Source organism: Ceratosolen solmsi, unplaced genomic scaffold, assembly GCF_000503995.2.
Source record: "Ceratosolen solmsi marchali unplaced genomic scaffold, CerSol_1.0 scaffold56, whole genome shotgun sequence".
In the NCBI taxonomy this organism is placed as follows: domain Eukaryota; kingdom Metazoa; phylum Arthropoda; class Insecta; order Hymenoptera; family Agaonidae; genus Ceratosolen; species Ceratosolen solmsi.
In genome coordinates, this window is record NW_011948425.1 from 714,597 (window position 1) to 735,598 (window position 21,002).

General features: G+C 31.6%; 4 protein-coding genes across 6 annotated transcripts in view; 2 read left to right on the forward strand and 2 right to left on the reverse strand.

Annotated features, from left to right (window-relative positions):
• Positions 1–3,137, forward strand: part of Hph (HIF prolyl hydroxylase) — a 12,908-nt gene extending 9,771 nt beyond the window's left edge. The window contains exons 3-5 of the mRNA XM_011500260.1: positions 1,808–1,927; positions 2,296–2,506; positions 2,741–3,137. Coding sequence (XP_011498562.1) covers positions 1,808–1,927; positions 2,296–2,506; positions 2,741–2,772 — 363 coding nt within the window. The 3' untranslated portion in view covers positions 2,773–3,137. The remainder of the gene's footprint in view (positions 1–1,807; positions 1,928–2,295; positions 2,507–2,740) is intronic.
• A 957-nt stretch (positions 3,138–4,094) lies between these two features.
• On the reverse strand, positions 4,095–6,341 carry DNApol-epsilon58 (DNA polymerase epsilon subunit 2). Its single transcript, XM_011500261.1, has 4 exons — positions 5,969–6,341; positions 5,325–5,871; positions 4,493–5,206; positions 4,095–4,412 (listed from the first exon to the last, which is right to left on the reverse strand). The coding sequence occupies exons 1-4, from the start codon at positions 6,037–6,039 to the stop codon at positions 4,143–4,145; spliced, it is 1,602 nt and encodes a 533-aa protein (XP_011498563.1). The 5' UTR covers positions 6,040–6,341; the 3' UTR covers positions 4,095–4,142.
• Positions 6,342–11,327: 4,986 nt separating this feature from the next.
• beta-Man (beta-mannosidase) lies at positions 11,328–15,166 on the forward strand. Its single transcript, XM_011500568.1, has 9 exons — positions 11,328–11,430; positions 11,521–11,888; positions 11,991–12,228; positions 12,303–12,586; positions 12,658–13,384; positions 13,657–14,085; positions 14,205–14,419; positions 14,506–14,709; positions 14,799–15,166. Exons 1-9 carry the CDS (start codon positions 11,328–11,330, stop codon positions 15,090–15,092), a joined length of 2,862 nt encoding a protein of 953 aa, XP_011498870.1. The 3' UTR covers positions 15,093–15,166.
• Positions 15,167–15,721: 555 nt separating this feature from the next.
• On the reverse strand, positions 15,722–20,867 carry LOC105362775 (transmembrane protein 245). 3 transcript variants are annotated; one of them, XM_011500265.1, is made up of 9 exons: positions 19,909–20,867; positions 18,604–19,575; positions 18,118–18,282; positions 17,577–17,754; positions 17,191–17,375; positions 17,008–17,108; positions 16,872–16,889; positions 16,392–16,694; positions 15,722–16,186 (listed from the first exon to the last, which is right to left on the reverse strand). In XM_011500265.1, the coding sequence occupies exons 1-9, from the start codon at positions 20,422–20,424 to the stop codon at positions 15,991–15,993; spliced, it is 2,634 nt and encodes an 877-aa protein (XP_011498567.1). In that variant the 5' UTR covers positions 20,425–20,867; the 3' UTR covers positions 15,722–15,990. The 3 variants fall into 3 exon arrangements, with proteins under 3 accessions (XP_011498567.1, XP_011498564.1, XP_011498566.1); XM_011500262.1 differs by having other exon boundaries at positions 17,556–17,754; XM_011500264.1 differs by lacking the exon at positions 16,872–16,889 and having other exon boundaries at positions 17,556–17,754.
• Positions 20,868–21,002: the final 135 nt, after the last annotated feature.

Consider the following 21,002-nt stretch of genomic DNA (forward strand, 5'->3'; position numbering starts at 1 on the left):
GAAAGAGTAGTCGTAGCTTTAAAGTAAAATTAATTTAATTAAAAATCTCGATATGACGTTGTATAATAACGTAAGCTTAAAGTTTTTCCCATATTAGTAATAAAATCGAAGTAATTTTTTATTTGAAGCTACTTGTTTTTATATCTCTTTGTTCCTCTATATTCTATCTTTTTTCCTCTCTCTCTCTCTCTCTCTCTCTCTCTCTCTCTCTCTCTGTGACTCTCCCGTCCTCTTACTCTACCCAAGAATAATACAAGAACTTTTTCGTAATCAAGTTTACCCAATGGTCTACGTGAGAATTTCGAGGAAGACGTAACGTTTAGTGCTTTATGTGTCAATATATTATGTATTATTGTTTGCTGTCCATACGCCTATCGGTTAGATAATACTGTGGGTGCGAATATTTTTCGAGATATAATTTATAAATTGGTATGTACGACACAATGAAAGGTTAAAAGATAATTCGTCTTTAATATGAATTCATTTAACAATGTATTATGAAACATAAATATTTTTTTTAATTGAAAAATTGTTTGTTTTATAAAAGCTCGATTGAAATGTCATCGTAACCAATGCATTTGTATTTATATTGAGTCAATATATATATATATATATATATTTTTTTTTTTTTAAACCGACAACGCATAACAAATTAATATACGAAATATAATATTATATTATAATAAGAAAATGTGATTTGGAAAAAATATATTTTTAAGCGGCTATAAGAGAATGCGATCCTACTTACTTATTCTCACAATATTTTCAATATAATTATACCATATTTTTTCTCTACGTACGACAAACTTTAGATAAACCGCGTAATGTCCTAATACTGCAATATATCAAAAATTCAATGCTGCACGATTAAAAATTAATGAATCGACGTTATTAATAAAATTAAATGTTTGATCAAACTGATTTGTACGTTTTTTTGCGTTTCATTAATTTTTATTCGTTTATGTGAAATAGCTGTGATAAGTTCGATAATTGATAACGTAACGATGTTTCGTCTTAAAGAAATCGTAAAAGATATGTTTTAAAAATAATTTAAATTACGAAAACGAAGTGTACCGTGGTGATGATGTTTGCATTCTTCTCTGCGCAAATCATATATTAAACTCAATATATATATATATATATATATATATATATATATAAACCGACAACGCATAACAAATTAATATACGAAATATAATATTATATTATAATAAGAAAATGTGATTTGGAAAAAATATATTTTTAAGCGGCTATAAGAGAATGCGATCCTACTTACTTATTCTCACAATATTTTCAATATAATTATACCATATTTTTTCTCTACGTACGACAAACTTTAGATAAACCGCGTAATGTCCTAATACTGCAATATATCAAAAATTCAATGCTGCACGATTAAAAATTAATGAATCGACGTTATTAATAAAATTAAATGTTTGATCAAACTGATTTGTACGTTTTTTTGCGTTTCATTAATTTTTATTCGTTTATGTGAAATAGCTGTGATAAGTTCGATAATTGATAACGTAACGATGTTTCGTCTTAAAGAAATCGTAAAAGATATGTTTTAAAAATAATTTAAATTACGAAAACGAAGTGTACCGTGGTGATGATGTTTGCATTCTTCTCTGCGCAAATCATATATTAAACTCAATATATATATATATATATATATATATATATATATATATAAACAAGTGCGTGTGATTTTTTATTACGCGATCCTATTGTTTAACATTATTGTGTAATTTTAGAAGAAAAAAAACAACTATTTTTTAACGTATTCGTCTCTTTTTATTATTTTAAGGCTATGGTAGCGTGTTATCCTGGCTACGGTTCCCATTATGTAAAACACGTGGATAATCCAAATCAAGACGGCAGGTGCATCACGGCGATATATTATTTAAATAGGGATTGGGACATCAAGGTAATCGATCTCTATTTCATCATATAATATCCTTCTCTCAATTTTCTTTTCAATGACTTGGAAAGTTTGGTCTGTTATTTCGGAAATATGTTTTTTTTTATTTCATGATTTTAAAAATTATTAACTATTAACGATGTTCTGCCTCATGATACAATGATTAATACATCCCTAATTATTCATCGGCAATCCGAATATATTATTGCGCACATACGCGCATATCAATTTAATTGTTGTACTAATGATTTATTAATCTAATGTAATTATAATGTTTGTACTGTTGTAATCGGATGCATAAAATTTCCTTAATTTCTAATTTGATATTGAGAAATATCGATGAGATTAAATGTTTAAAATTACAATTATTTCAGCAAAATGGCGGTCTCCTTAGGATATTTCCAGAAGGCTGGCAAGATCAAGTTGCGGACATTGAACCACTTTTTGATCGAATTCTCTTTTTCTGGTCAGATCGAAGAAATCCACATGAAGTTCAACCAGCATACAAAACGAGATATGCCATAACATTATGGTACTTTGACGCAGAGGAAAGAAACGAAGCTTGTCGAAGATACCAGAGAGACAGTTAGTATATTAGCTATTCGTTCAACTTTGCATTAGCTTTATACATTATTTAATGTTGTTGTTGTTTAATGTAATAACATTTAATGTGACGTATAACGCACGATTACCCAAATTTTCATATATATATATATATATATATATATATGAATGAGAGATAAAACGAAATATTTGTAACAAAACCACCGAGACAATTGTATTTCGCAAAATCTAATAAAATGTCTTTTATTTCTGTAGGAGAAATCAATAGTAAACCAGGAAATCCATGAAATGGAGAGTACAAAGGACTGAATGATCATCCGACGACTGAATTTATAAATGCAACACTCCAGTTTATGCATCTGTATATAGTTACGCGCGAAAAGCATTGGTACATAATCGTATTATATATGTATTAAGAATAATGGAAGCGATCCACGATCTTAACATGAGCAAACGGGAGAATCGATTAGTAAGAAACAAAGCTAAAAGTAAAACGTACTCAGTAAGCACGTGCAATAATGTAGTATTGTTCTTCTCATTTTTCTTTGTTTAAATTCTGTTAGAAAATTCCTATCTTATACTTTTTTATTAAATCAGATACGATCACAATAATTGTAAGACATAAAAGCAAAATCCTTATTATTATTATTATTATTATTATTATTATCATCGTCGTCGTCGTCGTCGTCGTCGTCGTCATCATCGTCATCGTCATCGTCATCATCATCATCGTAATTATTATTATTATTATTATTATTATTATTATTTTCTTACCAAAGTAACATATAATTCACGATGGAGAGTTGTGTAATCAAAATTGATTTTAATACCTTATGGGGTTTCAAAGTGCCTCGGTATGCATAGATTGTGATACGTGACTCAGTAATCAGTAATAAGAATTTAATTCTATACCTGTCAGTATATTTTTGGCACGTTCAAACTCATTACCAGTAATAATTCATTAAATTTATATAAATTGAAAGTTAAGTTCTATCATTTTATATAATATTTAATGTTTAAAAGTAATTGTTGTCATTATGATCTATTGAATGCTGATAAAATTACTTTTAAAAACCTAAATACATTCACAAGTTTTAAATATACCTTGTCCTTCTATTACTCCTTACATTTAAGATTAGAAAAAACAATCTATTAAATAGATTTATCTACTTTTATGTGTATACACATATGTATGAACATGTCCACCTAAACATGCATACGCGCGCGCGCGCGCACGCACGCACGCACATATATATATATATATATATATATATATGCATAGTTATTCATTTATGTATTTATTTATTTATAAATATTTTTGTTTAAAACTTTACGTGTAAATAACAATTGTTTTTTTTTTCTGAAATAAAATTAAATTCTTACGATTTAAATATTCAAAATTTTTAAATTTTACTTATTATTTTCATTGTAGCTTTAAGGAATAATTTACGTACTTGTTAAATATAAATATTGACGTATATTTTAAGAAATAAATACTGTACAAATACTTAAATAACTTTCTTTTACAAAAAAAAAAAAAAAAAAAAAAAAAAAAAAATTATATATATATATATATTATACATAGAATATAACATTATTTACATTGTAGATTTTTAATTTCTCTTCTTTATTTGAAGTTATTAAAATTAAGCTAGATTTAGCCATCATCGGCAGGTATTTCACAGTCTTCTACAATATTATCCGCAGGATTGTAGCATTTAAAAGCAAAATTACTCTTACTAAATGGTCCAGGATTAATAACTTTGCAGTTGGCGTAACTTGTAGCGTAAGGCTGGAAATCATCGGCTACGATTATAAGATCTGGCGTTGGATAGAGGTGTAAGGCTTGATCGTGTTTCCAATACACAGGAATCATTGAAAAGAGTAGAGGCGTTAAATGCGACTGTCTAATAATTGATTTGGCAAACTGAAATAATAGCAAAAACATGACAACATACAAATGAAACAAAAATATGCAAAAGAATAGATGAAATGAAATATTCTTACAGCTTCGTATATTTTTTCTCCCCTATTCTCACTCGCCTCGTCTTCCTCCTTTTTTGGATAATGTAGAGTATTTCGACACAGTTTAGATAACATGTTTTCTCTAAAAATAACAATTTCTTTTGTACAGTATTGTAATCGACAAGGATTCGTCGCTAAATACGTGTTGGGTAAAATTTTTAAAAGATCTTCGAGCACGTATTTCGGTAGCGGCGCCCTTGGTAATATATTCGGGGCACTAAGATCGTAGGGGCCAGGTACCAGTATAAGGCTAGTATTTTTCTGAATCACCGGGAACTCAGCAATGATTGCAGCAAGTCTTTTAAAACCTTCTTTCAATTTTTTAACGCTCGTGACAGTCATTGAGAAACTTAAGAAGTGGCCACATAGTACAATAGCGGTTGGAGGACTTTCTGAGAATCCAGAGAGTAGAACCTTAAATTTGCTTAACACAATTTCACTATCCACCCAGAATTCCGATATCACAATAATGAAATTATCTTTATTCGCCTCTTCGTACGCTTTTAATTTTTCTGATAATTTTAAGGACGTCGGATGAGATCCGCCAAAGGTATTGCTATCCCCGAAATTGACTCGGCTATTTTCTACCGAATCCGGCGGTGGGAAATCAATGTTATCAACCTGTAAAATTCCTTCTACGTATCGTCCCTTGGCTAGAACAATGGACCCTTCCATAATTAAGCTCGAACTGAAGAATTATATTTTAGTCAAGGAAAGACAATCTTATCGTCCCATAAATCAAAGTTACATCTTTAATTATTAATCGTCACACGCATTTACAGCATTAGCTGTTACTTTAATTTGAAAAGGATATAGCATCTTTGAGATCTATTTTAATAGATCCGGTATAATCCTCCAGGTAATATTGACCTTCCGTAATCTGAGACAATAGTCCCATAATACAGACATCTTTCGTCTTGGCCTGGCTAAGTAAAAATTCTATGGGAACCAATTGCAATTTATTGGACTCTGTCTTGCCAAATTTGGCCGGCGCGAAACTCGCGTGCCTCTGTGTTCTGTACCACAGCAGATCCAGTCGCTCCTTAAAAACGAATGACTTGTCGACAGCTTCGGAGAACAAATTATTATCCATTCTTTGTATCGTATACTTTTTCTTATTAGTATCGTAGACCACCTTAGGTACGGTGAAAATATCAATGACATTTAGCACCGATTCCGTCTCCTTCAACGTACTTTCGGGCTTGAAGCACTCCTTCAAGGCAAGCTTTATATTGTCCAGATCGACGTTGGCGCCTGGCAGATTCTGTCCCAGTATTTGCTCGATTATTTTCGTCAGCCAAATCTCCGGATTCAAATCTGTATTATTTTGCAAATGTTTTGCCACGACGACGCTCAATTTCCTTAAAAACATCGCAAAGAAAGTAAGATAAGAAGGAGGGATAAATCAGACGACGATGGGCAGTCTGTGACTTGACGCTATTATAAAATATCCATTACCTCGTTATTTTCAATCCGTAAATATTAAAGGTCGTGTGGATCAACTTTGTCAGCTTGTTTGAATCGGCCATGTCGAGGACTCTTGCAATTCGAGCCTAATAATATAATTAATATCACGAACACACTCAACGAGGAAGCGAGACGCTCGCGATTAAATAAGCTCCCCTTAAATAACTCTCTCTCATTCCACGCCGCGACGGCTCGGAACAATTATCAAAACGACTTGCCGACAATCAATTAACCACGTTAATAATCACATTAAACAAGCTCAGCCGGCCTCCCCACTCCAATTTGGCGCCCAAAGTTCCCGGGATTTCCTTCGGAGTTTCGCTCGCCCGTCGCTGCTGGTCTCCTGCCTAAGCCTCTGCCGACAATGGCGCTGGCTTGGATTGGGAGGGGGCGGTGGCGCACGGAGGGAGTAAGAAAACTGGACAGGGGACACTGGATGGTCGCGCGACGTGAAAACTCGCCATAATTGCTCGAGGAGCTTACGAGGAGCAGCTTACACAGCCGCTACGTAGCTGGAAACGTCCTGCGCTTCTTGGTTTACCGGAAGAGAAATGGTATCGCGGAGGTACGCGCGTACGCTCTCGTTTGTTTGTACGACGCTGCGGTTAAGGCGTCACGGAGGGAGATTTTGCGGAATCGCCGCTAATGTTGTCGCGTGGCGAAGGGGCCTTGGATTATTCGAGTGATTGTCCGTTGCGTTTGCCGGCGTTCTATTGCATTGCGCGCGTTCTTATCCCGGACTTCTCCAACCATTCAGCCCAGAACGCTCAGCCACAGAATGATTCGAGCTTTATTGGGTAATATGGCATCGAAGAGAGAGGATGAGCCACGGAATAATGTCTGCCAGACGCAGGAAGAAGAGCCGAGAAGCCAATATCAAAGTATAATAATTTTCATCCTATTAATAATCGAATGTTTAACGTCGCATCCGCTGCTTGTGCGGGCCTTCCCATTGCCCCTTCTCTTCCTCACTCGGGCGCAGCTTTCTTGTTTTTAAAAGGATTTGTCGGGCCTCGTGGGTGAATTACGTTCACCAATCCTGATACAAATGAATTTCACGAGCTTTGTTGTCGCGAGCTTGGGATTATATTATTTCATTGTCTTACGGTGAATTTAAAACGATAAGCCAGGAAGCAATTTGCACATGCGATTGTGCAATGCCTTGTACTTTTATCGCCCAATGCGTTGATGTGATAATGGACTTGGGAGAGAAAAAAAAAGACAAATATCTACTACTTTCCCTCCCTCCACCGTTCAATCGCCCTCCCGCCCAACTACAGTATTTACTTAAGTCTGGTGTGTATTTTCTTTGCAGAGGCCGATCCCATTAATAATTTAAAGGAGATGAATAGCATAGAAGAGGAATCTCCGATGGCATCGAACAAATGTCAGGAAAACGTGAGTATCAGTAATGGCGAAGAATATTAACGTATTGATAGCGCTCGAAAGAATTTTAAAAATACGAATTTTCTTTTCTCTCGTTCGTTTGTAAAGAACCGTCTGTTTGCGTAATAAACGTAATATCGATTGAGTATTGTAACGCGTTGTAATAAAATTTAAACGACGATAATCAACGATTACTTTTTGCCCACAACGTTATAAGTAATTTATGGTATTTCTGTTACTTCCATGTTCCGTTTCTTTATGACGATTTCTATTAGAAATTCAATGTGTTTCTCTTCTGATATACTTATATTTTTAAATTTTAGTGTAAAGCATCGAGTGACCTAAGATCGCCACAAAATTCTATGGACAGTAACAAAGATGTTGCGACTATATCGTCGTTAAGTTTATCTAATAGCACCGACAGTCTAACAAAAACATCCCTGTCTAATAATAATAATGATAGGAGCAGCTCGTCGTTAAAAACTAGTGTCCCTAGTATCAAAATCAACGACGATAACAACAAGGAAGTTTGTGAAAAATGTTCGTCTTCGAACGTCGATCTTCGAGTAATGGAGGAGATCTGTAATATTAGTAGCGAGTGGAATTTAAATCTTTTTAAATATAGTAAAGATAAAAATGTTATGTCAATAGAGCATCCAAAACCCATAAGCATTTCGCAAAATGAGATATTACAGTATATGGAGGAAAAAATCAATTCCACAATGTTCAAAGGAATGTGTCAAGCCATGAGCAACGAACTAGACATTCAATATGAAAAATTCATCTTGTCTGAATTTTCTAACGAAAATGGAATATCGCAATATGGGTCACCTATTAAGGTGAATTGAACGGAATTACTGGCAATTAATAGTGAAAGTAATAGTAGAAAACGAACAAAAACATCTAAAAAAAAAATAAATAAATAAATAAAGAATTAAAGAATAGAATAACAAAAGTAATGATTTTCGCTTATACTATATTAAGTTTCAAGGATTATAATATACGATTATTCATTAATTTTTTTATGCTGCTTTTAAAAATCGTTTATTAATTTACAGAATTCACAATACAAAGATCTATATTTAATACTACTTTAGTGTATACACGTATTGTAAAGAATAATGTTAATATATATATATATATATATATATATAGATTTGAAATGCGCGAGCATAACAATTTACCTACACATAATCTATTGTTATTGAGATATATAGAGAGCACAAATATATCATTAATAAAAAGAAAAATATCTCTTACAATGAATTATGAAACATTTGCTATATCGAAGCATTTATAAATTTGAGGTCAAATCTATTGTGTAGCGGGCACAAATATTTGAAACTTGACAAAAGAATTAATATACATATAATAGAGCGTATATTAAGAAGAATGAAATTTATTTATTGGCCGACTCTAATGCTATGTTCCTTGCTATGTTTGTAAAGGTTGCGTTAGAATGGGACAGTTCACTGGAGAAAAATCGATTTGAGGAAAAGAGTGCCGGAGCAAAGGAGTCACCTAAGCAAAAATTCGGCCGAGCTGCTAAACGTAAGGCATTATGTAATATTGGTGCTGCCGCATATGACAGTAGTGATAATAAAAGCAATGATGGGTCTATCTATAGAAAAAAAAGAAAATGGCAACAGGCAAAAAGAGCAGAGGAGGAGTTGAAAAATAAAGCTAATTTTGTTAATTCCGTTGAGACGATTGAAGTAGATGATAATAAGGATCTTTCGGATTCTGAGTTATTTGATAATTCAAACACGTTCAATTTACATAAGAATTTAAATGCAAATCCTTCGATAAACTCAGAACTTAATTATGAAGAGTTACAATGTCCGAGGCGCGTTCTTCCTCCAAAGCCTGCTAAAAAGAATTTCAAAGGTCCCAGAGCTAAGAAAAAATATATAATTCGATCAAAAAAGAGTTTCGTAAATAATGCTTTATTCTTAAATGACGAAGAAATTAATAAAACTTTAGACAAACTTAATGAAGAAATAGACGACAGTGATTGTGTAGACATAACTGATGAAAAAAATATTTCACCAGTGCCTACACATTTGCAAAACAAAATACATATAGCGTTCTCTTATTTAGAAAATATAAATGTTGCAGAGAAGCAAAAACTGAAACCCTCGAAGAAAGCAATGAATCGGAGGAAAATGACAAAGCAAATGAAGGTGGATGAGTTGATATCGAAGGAGTTGCACGAGGGAGAGAATTTTAGCAGCCGTAATTCAAGAATGAGAAGAAATGATACGTCGCACCAGAGTCTTGTTAGTATCGCTAAGCCCTCGTTACCACTATCTCCCTAGTCCTATTCCTAGTCCTATTATTTAATAATTTTTGCCTTTCTAGAGTGGCTCTGGCGATAACAATGACGTCGACATAGCTTATTATAATTCGCTTGTGCAGTGCCCCATTTGTAGTATCTATTTCCCAGACGACGATATCGAACTGCACGCCGAACACTGCTGCGAATATAAAGTAGGATCGAACGAGTTGAATTGCCAAGAGCCATGTTCGAGTCGCAACGATTCAACGTAACGCGAGCATTACAATGCCAATGCCTTTGAAATAAAAATGTCTAATAGCACGAAACAGTGCCAAATGGTAAAATTCGCCATATTCTTTTTTCTCTTGGAAATTCGTAAAATATTCTCATCTAAAATGATACATTTTTCTAATTTCATTTAGGAATTTGCGTGCTGAATGGATCATCCGTTTCAATGTTTTATAACTGTCGATCATTGTAAGTGATTAACAATGACAAATGTAAGTGGCGAAAGGACGGTTATTCGTGGTTCTTCACATTTTTTTTTTTTTTACGAAATTTTATCGTCGAAATTACTAAAGCAACATGATATCCTTATGCGAAAATCTTAACTGTAAATCTAAATCTATACAATAGCTCTCGTACTCCTTCTATTTCAATATGATTTTAATTAATCATTTAACTATGTAGATCATACCGTTTATATTCGTCATATCAATTTCACATTACAAAATTTAATGCCTAGAATAATCTTGGAAGAATGTTGTGATATCGTACGATGATACATTCCAGTGATAAATTACTTAATTAACGATGAGAATCATAAATTTCCTTTGTGCCCAAATATTTTACCTTTTCAATTACTTGGCAAATATATAAAAATTCTTTCGGATTAAAATGATAATTTAGTTACGTGTATAGTGTACAAAAATTGATCTAGAAAGTAAGTCAAAAGTTTATTTTGTAATTATAGTCAACAGTGTTTGAAACATTGCTTAAAAAATTGTAAAAGATGTAGAAAGAAAAAAAAAACTGTCTATAATATGGCTCTATTAACCGATAATACATAGTTGCTTCAACATATTTATATATTTTGTTATTTAAATATAAGAAAGAGCAATTGTTAGAGATAAGATAAGTTTTGTACCTATTTTTAAAATATCTTGAAAATATAATTTTATTTTTAAAAAGGTGTTTTAATTTAATTAGTAAGCCCGTATTTATTGCAACGTATTTTTGTTGAATGTTTTTGTAATTTAAATAATAATTTCAATTCGATTAAATTTATCTACATACTTAGGAAATTTCGTTTAAGTATGTTGTTTATCTTTCGTGTTCAAGAGACCATTTAAAGCTTGTAATAAAAAAAAAAAATATATATATATATATATATATATATATATATAGATACGTGTATATATATATATATATATATTTTATTTTTTTTTTTTATTTTTTTTTTTTTATTTAAGCGTTTGCATTTGTATATGGATGTACGCATACATACACATGCGTGTATGCACTGAAACGTGTACAATTATATTAAAAATAGTTATATTACAAAATCAAATATATTTAATATTTATAGTCGTTGCTTTGATTTGGACAATAGTAAGGATAGAAAAATTAACGACTGTAAGGTTAATTTATGATAAAATATTCATATAATACAATACATAGTTAATTATGCATGGGATAAAAATATTCCTTGTTTGCCTAATTCTTTGTTTTTATAATGTAATATCAATTTCATTAAATGGAAAATGGAGAGGTTACATTCCATCAACAGGTAATATACGTTTTTTCCTTAATATTTTTGCTATTCGATCATATATATATATCTATATATATAAATTTTTTTTTTAATTGAATTAAACAGGCACAAGATTTATAGCCGAAATACCTGGTGGTATTTATAGTGATTTAGAAAGATGTGGAATAATTAAAAAGAATTTATTAGGATTTAACGATGTGATAAATCGATGGGTTGCAAATGAAACAATTGTCTATACAACTAATATCCAAGGTAATTGTTTAAATAAAATTTTGTTTAAATACATTATAAACGTTGTTGATTTTTTTTATTTGTTTATTGCAGTTAATAACACTTTTCTGAGTGCGTCTCACATTATTCTAATCTTCCATGGATTAGATACGTTTACTAAAATTTATGTAAATGATTTTCAAATTGGAGAAACTTCAAATATGTTTTTAAAGTACAGTTTTGACATTAAAAGTTACTTAAAGGTAAAACGTCGTTATTAAAAAAATATATAGTATTTATTTGTGCGACCTACCGATAATCGATGCATCTATTGGCTTTTATGACATGGTATATTAAAATTACAGAGTGGAGATAACGAGTTGAAAGTAATTTTTGAATCGTCTGTTAAAATTGCTGAAAAACTGTACAATCTTCAATCTCTAAATTACATCGTACCACCTAAGTGCGTTCCAAGTGCGTATAATGGGGAGTGCCATGTCAATCATATAAGAAAAATGCAAGCCAGTTACGGTTGGGATTGGGGTCCAGCCTTCCCATCAATGGGGATATGGTACAATGAATTTGAATGGCTTTCAATGAAAAGTCATGCATATATCAAAATCATGTTATCTTATATATATATATATATATATATATACTAAATTATAATGACGTCGAAAATTATAATTTTACTATTGTGATATTTAGGAGGAATGTAGAAGTCGAAGCTGTAGATGATGTATTGGTATCCGAAGTCACAGTCGATATATTTAAGCAGAGTAGTTGGAAAATTGTTGTAACGGCATTTGTCGATCATTTTCATGATAAGAGGACAGAGGTTGACAAACCAATTCACATAATATGTATGTTGGAAGACAAGCATTTGAACGACAGTGTATTTACAAATTTAAAAGTTATAAATAATCGCGCCAATGCAAGCGTAATGTTAAATGTGCCTCTCGTAAGTATACATGAAATATGGAATATTTTCATTATATTAATCCAGGCAAACTGTATTTTCTAAAATTTAAGGATAAAGTAGAAACGTGGTGGCCCAATGGCTATGGTAAGCAGAGCTTGTATTCACTGAACGTAAGAATAAAAGTTGCTGCTCGTATAATAGAACGTAAATTTAAAATTGGATTCAGAACCATCGAACTGATACAGGAGCCATTGAAGAAGGGCTTGAGCTTTTATTTTAAAGTTAATGGGATTCCTGTGTTTGCCAAAGGAAGTAATTGGATTCCCTCGAGCATATTTCCCGAGCATTTAGAAAATAAAGAAAAATTAGAGAATTTACTTAAAGCCGTTAAGGACACTCATGCGAATATGTTAAGAGTATGGGGCGGTGGAGTTTACGAATCAGATCTTTTTTATAGCTTAGCCGACGAGTATGGAATTATGATTTGGCAAGATTTTATGTTTGCTTGTAATATGTATCCGACGACAAAATTCTTTCTTGATAATGTGAAGGAGGAGGTTATTCAAAACACGAGAAGATTAAAATATCATCCAAGCATTGCTTTATGGGCGGGAAATAATGAAAACGAAGCTGCACTTTATGGAAATTGGTATGGCACTGGGAATAATAAACTTTACAAGGATGATTATGTTAAACTTTATGTGGATACCATTAAAAATGAGGCAATAATGATAGATTCGACAAGACCATTTGCCGTATCGAGTCCAAGTAATGGATTGTACAGCGAGGAAAAAAATTATACGGAATCGAATCCCTATTCGAATCTCTATGGAGATGGTAATGTGCTTTAAATTGATATAATTCACTGTGCGTGCAATGGTGTGTCGGATTTAGTAAAATTTATACCAATGCGTGAGGGAGGATTCGATGTTCGAGTAAAAAAAAAAAAATGAAAAAGAAATAATAATAAATAAATAAATAAATAAATAAATAAATAATGAAATGAACCGCGTAAATGGCAATAACTGACTGGCGAAAGCTACGGCAGAATATTTTTGCGTAAATTGAAAAAGTAACTTTAATTTATCATTAAAATTTCTTTATTTCAGTTCATTATTACAATTATGTAAAGAACAGTTGGGACATTAATCAGTATCCGATAACACGATTTGCGTCTGAATATGGATTTCAGGCCTTACCCTCGGTATGGACTATGATCTCTGCTTCGAAAAACTTGACCGATTTGCAATTAAATAGTTCATTTATGACACATCGTCAACACCTGCCTCAAGGAAATGTTATTATGAGACGTTTAATCGATACAAACTTTATTATACCAAATAGTAATAATACAATAAGGGCATTGATGGACTACACGTACCTAAGTCAAGTGACGCAGGCAGTTTCCATGAGAATACAAACAGAATTATACCGTCAGACGAAGAGTTCGTTTAATGATTTAGGCGAGGGTTTGACAATGGGTGCACTTTATTGGCAGCTGAATGACGTTTGGCAAGCCCCGTCGTGGTCTTCAGTTGGTAATCACTATTATTATCATTATAAATACATGTGAAAGGCATAACACGAATGCGCACGTGCGATAGGAATATAATATAATAGCAATTATTTTTTAACTATGGAACTTTTGTCTTTGTAGATATTGAAGGACGCTGGAAGATGCTGCATTACTATGCTAAAGAGTTTTTCTCTCCACTTATTGTTACGTCTAAGCTAACTCAAGCCAACGAACTCTTAATCTTTATTGTATCAGATTTACTAAAGCCTCTGAACGATTTAGCCGTTGAAATGAATTTTTACGAATGGAAGAGCTCGACGATCATTCATACAAATCAAATTAATAATATTACACTTGTAAGTTGTTACTTGTCCAAGCAAATTGTCCGCAAAATACATAAACCAACAATAAATATCACTCTGATTGATTACAAATATTGCAGGAAGCTAACGAGTCTAAATTCGTAATTCAGTATTGGATCGATAAGCTTTTAGAATCAGCTGGATGCGGTACATTATCCACGGCAAAAGAAAATTGCTTTTTAGAACTAATATTAAAGGATGTAAATAATAAAATCATAGCTCCAAGAAATTACGTATATCCACATCCGATGAAAAAAATTTCTTTACCAAATGATTCTATAACAGTACGTTAATCATTTTTAAATTTAATTTTGGCCGAATAGTCGAAATATCCATAACTCTTATTGATGAAATTAATAAAAATATTTTTCAGATCGATATTCAATTCAAAGGCGATTCGAAACTAGATTTTCAGATTGAAATAGTTTCACAAAATATGGCATTGTTCGTTTGGCTGGAAATAGGAAACGTAGGCGGCTACTTTTCGGAAAATGGTTTTCACGTCTTACAAGGGAAGAAATCCATTAATTTTCATGCTTTTAAAGCAACGACAATAGCACATATTAATAAAAATCTTATAGTTACGTCACTTTCGCGAATTTACAATAGCGATCTTCGGGCTTTAGATGCACAAATTGTAATCGATCAACTGAATATCGATGGTTAAATTAAATCGATAGTGTCATAACCTTTATTGTGACGAAAAATACATCTCGTAATGCAAATATAATTCAAAAACAATCAAAACCACTAGAATCAAAATCGAAGCAACGAGCAATATATACGTTAGATGACTAAACATTTTTTATAATTTCAAGAGCAAGATTAAAATGTAAATAATTTATTATTATATAATTGTATACATTATAAATAACAGTTGGATTCCTCTTGATAAAATGTCGAAAACTTTTAAGCAAACAAAAATAAGTAAATAATTGAAACAGTCGAATATTTTAAAATGTATAAATAAAAGCTACGAATGTACAAGAATGTTTTCAAATCAATTATGAATTAGCAGAGATTCATTAATTATACTGATCAACGACTAGGTACAATTATTATAAGTAATAAATAAAAATATTCAAAATAGTTTATTTAAAATTTTATACACGAAAACATTTATATTAAAGAAAATTTTTTTTTTTTTTTTTTTTTTTTTTTTTTTTTTTTGTGGTATTAATTGGTTCTGAGTATCAAACAAAGCTAAGCATTTAAATTCTTATATTAATTAACATTTTATCTCTCTTCTTCTTCAATAAGAACGTTTTTAGTTATACGTATAATTAAACTGCTTTCTTTTTTTTTTCTTTTTTTGTATTAACACTATTTAAGACTATGTAATCACAGATTTAACGCGTGCTATAGCAAAAGTCTTTCATAAGACGCTTTTATCTTATTCTTTAGAAAAATAGAATAAATGTTATATACACTATAGATTTCTCTTTAAATATCCAATCATTAATTGTAATCGATTATAGCGAGCGATACTACTTATGATTTTAGTTTTTATACATTTAAATTCTATTAAAATATTAGTTACTTGTTAAATCACAATGATCTACGTGTTAAGATTCAAGGCGATCGATTTGCGACTTAATTGAATTTATGGCTTCTTCCGAAGGTGATTGAAGATATCTTCTACTTAAATTAATTGCAACCATAATGCAACAAAGAAGTAAAGGACCAAATATAGCCCCTTCGATACCCAAACAGAAAACACCTCCAGCTATCGATAAGCCAGTGAGGTATGGATGTCCACCCCTAAAAATCAATACAGAAATATTTATTTAATCTCATTATTACATATGCGTGTAACGTTATTGAAAATTGATTTTACAATTAGGACTTTGATAATCTATTAATGATACCAATGAATTTTAATTTACTTTTAACAACTATGTTGTTCAACATTTTTCATATTACTCTACAGAACATTAACTTTCTTATAATATGTAAAAGTATGTACCCTTTAATTTCCTTGTAAAATTCACTAACAACAATATTGCAAGGCAGAAAATGAAATAGGAAAAATACAATTGCAATAAAGCGTCCTTGTGTAAACCACAGTTCAATGGTCGCTGGAAGACAAGCGAAATAAGCATCCAAAAATGGTACTGCTCCGAGCAAAGTGGCTAATACTGTCGGCAGATAGATAAATTTAACTTGAAACAAATTGTGTATGAACCAGGTCCACATGCCGAAGAAGGAAGCCAATTTAAAAGTTGCAGTAAAAACTCCAATTATGGCTTCTTGTAAAGATGTTGCGAATCTAATATTAAAATGGGATTTTTGTAAATAACGTTTCATTCCGCCAAGAAAATTGAATCGGCTATTTAATTATTCATGTATAAGTGCTACTTAATTATTAGCTTTATACGACAATTGAAATGCCAGATTACGTTTAACTACCATATAAATAATCAAATTCAAGATTGTTTTTACCTACCCTTTTTCATCAAGTCGGCTATTTGTTTTTGTTTTTGTTTTTATTTTTGTTTGTTTTTTAATATACATACAAAATAGAATAATGTTATGAATGTTTTTGAAATATTACAAAAGGCTAAGAAAAAATGCATATTTACCTGTGGCAACTTATGGGACTAAAATTAGTAATCAATTCAATTGGTTTATAGGTTTTTCCACTAGAATTGAGTAAATAAAATAATGCGGTAAAAAAGACAATCTGAAATCAATTTACACATAAAATTGAAAACTGTTTCGATAAAATTAAATCAATGCATTCAGTCAAAGATTCTTAATATTACCATACTTAGTGCAAAGTTAAGCACAACTGATCCGCTCATGAGTACTATGTACATTAATTCGGTAATTAAGCTGAGAATTACAGACATATTTCCCTTTATAATGCCCCAGATGGAATCCAAAACTGACATAAGAATACCGACATTCTCTTTGGCAAAATTTTGAATGCTGGTCATATTAAATAACTCTAGAACGCATCAATATAATTACAATGTCAATCGAATAAAGTAAGCATGACAAAAGCATAAAACTTTTCTTCCAATAAAAATTTTAATACAATATTTTACTAAATTCAACTGCTTATTCAAACAATATTTTTGACGGTAAGAATATTAAAAATTAAAAATCTATTAAAAATCTAACTAACGTAATGGAGATTTTCCAATACTTTCTGTTAAACTTTCCCATACAGAAAAGGCTGCATTTACATCCACGGATGGTCCAATCATATTTGGATTATCATTTGACATCATCCAGGCTTGATAAAGTCTATCCCAAAGTTCCAATACTTTCTTTTCCATTTGTTCTGCTTTTGCGGGTTCCAAGTCTTTCACGAACTTTCTTATCTATATAAAACATTATTAATAATGTCTATTAAATATTTATCTCAATTAATAAAAATACAATATATCGATATGGCGGGGGGGGGGGAGGATTTTCGTATTTAATTCAATGCCATCAAGCTAATTAAAGTTACACAGCAACAAATGTGTAAGTATAATAGGATACATAGGATACGTAATTTAAAGGAGAAACAAAAAAAAAAAAAAAAAAAAAAAAATAAAAAAAAAAAAAATAAAAGATTTTAAGCAAAATAATAATTAGAAATGATATTAAAAAAAGGGACAGTATTGTTATGTTAATCGGACGTTAAATTACGATTTTAATTGCACAATTTTGCATAAACTTTAAATAAATGGACATCATACACCATCCGAAATGGCAGTGCGTCCGTACACATAAGCATTATCCAATACGCTGTTAACCGACTCTTCCCACTGTTGAGGAACCCAATCTATGTCTGGATGATTCATTAAAGTTGAATTTAAAATTTCTCCACTTATTTGAATCAGATGCATTCCTTCGGTATAAATCTGTATGTTTAAGAAATAATTTAATCTATAGTTCGTTAGTTCGAATTCACTTATAAAAATATTATGTACCAATATTCATACACCAGCATGCCCCAATGTACCAATGTACAAACGTTTTTAATAGACTTTGCATAATTTTGGAAAATAAACTTGTAAACTATTTATTGCTTTTGTAAATTACTAAAGAATTTGTGCTTCGTTAACATTAAGGCACTTTGTTCATTTTATATTTTTATATAAAACGGTTAGCATGGTGGAGATAGATTATTGAGAACGCACCTTTAAAATTGATAAAAAGAAAAAACTGAATAACAATCTTACTTGAATTGTTATAAAAACTGACGTACATAAGACAAAAACTATAAGTCCCAGAATAACTGCAGTTGTTGCTACCGAATCGACCGATTCTTTTAAAATTTGTGTCATTTTGCGATCGATTATAATTATCACCTTAAAAAGGCCTCTCATGCTAATAGGAATCAATGCTTGGTGTCGCTCTTGGCACCACAAACTAATCAAATCTATCGCTCTGCGACACTGCTTCAACACTCCATTTCCTATTCCAAAATAAGAACTAAATTTTTTCAAATAAAAATATGCCATTGGCATAATCAGAATAATTGCTATCCACTTATGCTTCCATAATATCATCCCTATACAAGCATACATTGCTCCGTACATATACTTGTCGGTATCGACATTATTAACCTCTATGTCTAAAGACATACGTAATTCCGCACGCAATTTCTTTAAAACATAGCGATCTGTTATAGATATTTTATCCGACGTGATATTACTAGTGGAACAAACTCTTCGAGTTAGATGATCCTCCGACGATTTCCTTACGTTTGGATCCATAGAAAATGATCTTCCAATTGTTTTGAGAAACGGCTTGATAGCTAAATCGTTAGCTTCTTTAATTGCACTTTTTTTTGTAACAGATTCATCTTCCGTTATTAATGACTCGTCTTCCAGCAATGTCGGCATTTTAGTAGTATTAGTAATCGACTCGTCGATATTATTAAATGCAGATTTCACTACATTTATAAACGAAGTTCTTTTACCATTCATTTCGTGATGATCTAATATTAGTATTACTTCGTATATAAATCCAACTAGAAATAAAATCTGAAGGCTGCAAAAAATAAATACTTGATACGCTCCCAAAGCATTCGATATGAATAGGCTAATGATGAGCCACATAATGAATGAACTGCGATAAAATCGAGTACTATTCGCCGGAGTCCAAAAGAAATATAACACAGACAAGTATCCTAGCGTAACAGTGGCCATCTGAGAACAAAAATAGAAAGAAAAGAAAAAAAAAATGAAAATTCCATCAATTATATTAAAAGGCAAGCATTGACAAATATAAAGTTGTTCAAAATTTATTAATTATACGAGGCAGTTGACATGCATTATGACAAGTAAAATTGATTGAAAGTATTGTAAAATCTTATCCGTTCTATATGCTAATTAAACAATTAAACAATGTAATAATACAACGATAGCTCAATTGCAATTATTTACAATATCTACATTAACTAATTATCAAACACGATTTGTCCGTTGATTTTGGTATTTTGTTGGATTTTGTAAGCAAAACTTATCGCATAAATTACTTACCAAATAAATATTACACATGGATATAAAAAAGTTGAGAATAATATTAACTATCATGAATAGTCTCCATATCAAGCAGTATATAATATTTGGTAGGTATTTGTAAACTATGGATATTCCTATAAGCGATGAAAAAATGCTCAAAATATATCTCAGATATTTTTGCAAAAACGAACCGACAAATTCAGAAAGTTTGTCAAATATGTTGACAGGTACTATCGACAAACTGAGCAAAAATAATTTATTCGACTTCTCAGTGGCGGCGAACCATGACTGCACAATCGTAGTTAAAGATGACTTGACGGGAAATAATACCGAGCCACAAAGTAAAGCCCAAATCAGTGGCTTCAAAAATGGGCTGAGAACAATGCAAAGTCCATATCCTGCAGCAGACACAAGGCATAATAGAAATAAAGCAACGGCATTATAAATGCCTTGCTTCAAAGCCTTTTCATGACCGGCACTGAGTCCTGACAACATATTTAAAAGATTCTCCATCGGTGTCTTCGGAATATCCATCTCTGAAATCTTGAAGCTATTTTTACTCTCTTTTTATTTAATTATTTTATACCCATATAACCACAAAGGTCTCTTTGACAATGAAATTTTTTTTTGTTTTCAGGCCACCGACATAAGCGCGTATTGAACGACCAGTCAAAAATTGTGTATAAAAGTCACATTTTTCAAACACTTGACAGTTAAAATTAAACTCTAAAATAGTTAAAGTCTAAAATAGCTCTGCCTGCGAATCTATACATAACAGTCAAGATGTTGCGCCACACAATCGCCAAATACACAATTCGCAATAAAATAATATAATGCAATCATCGGACATGTAAGCAGCGATAATTACGCCTCCTATTTCGACGATCAATTAACATTAACATTAAAAGTGACGAGTACGTTTCGCCGTTATATTTCACAGGCAAACGCAATATTTGAAAATCGCATATTCCACTATACGTACGCCTCCGTGTCTATATGATACACATTTGAAATTTTCTTCTTCTCACCTACATCCACCTCTCTCGTTTAAAGTCTCGCTCTCACTGACGTAGGTACCACTGACACTACCATATGACCGGGCACAACGCAAT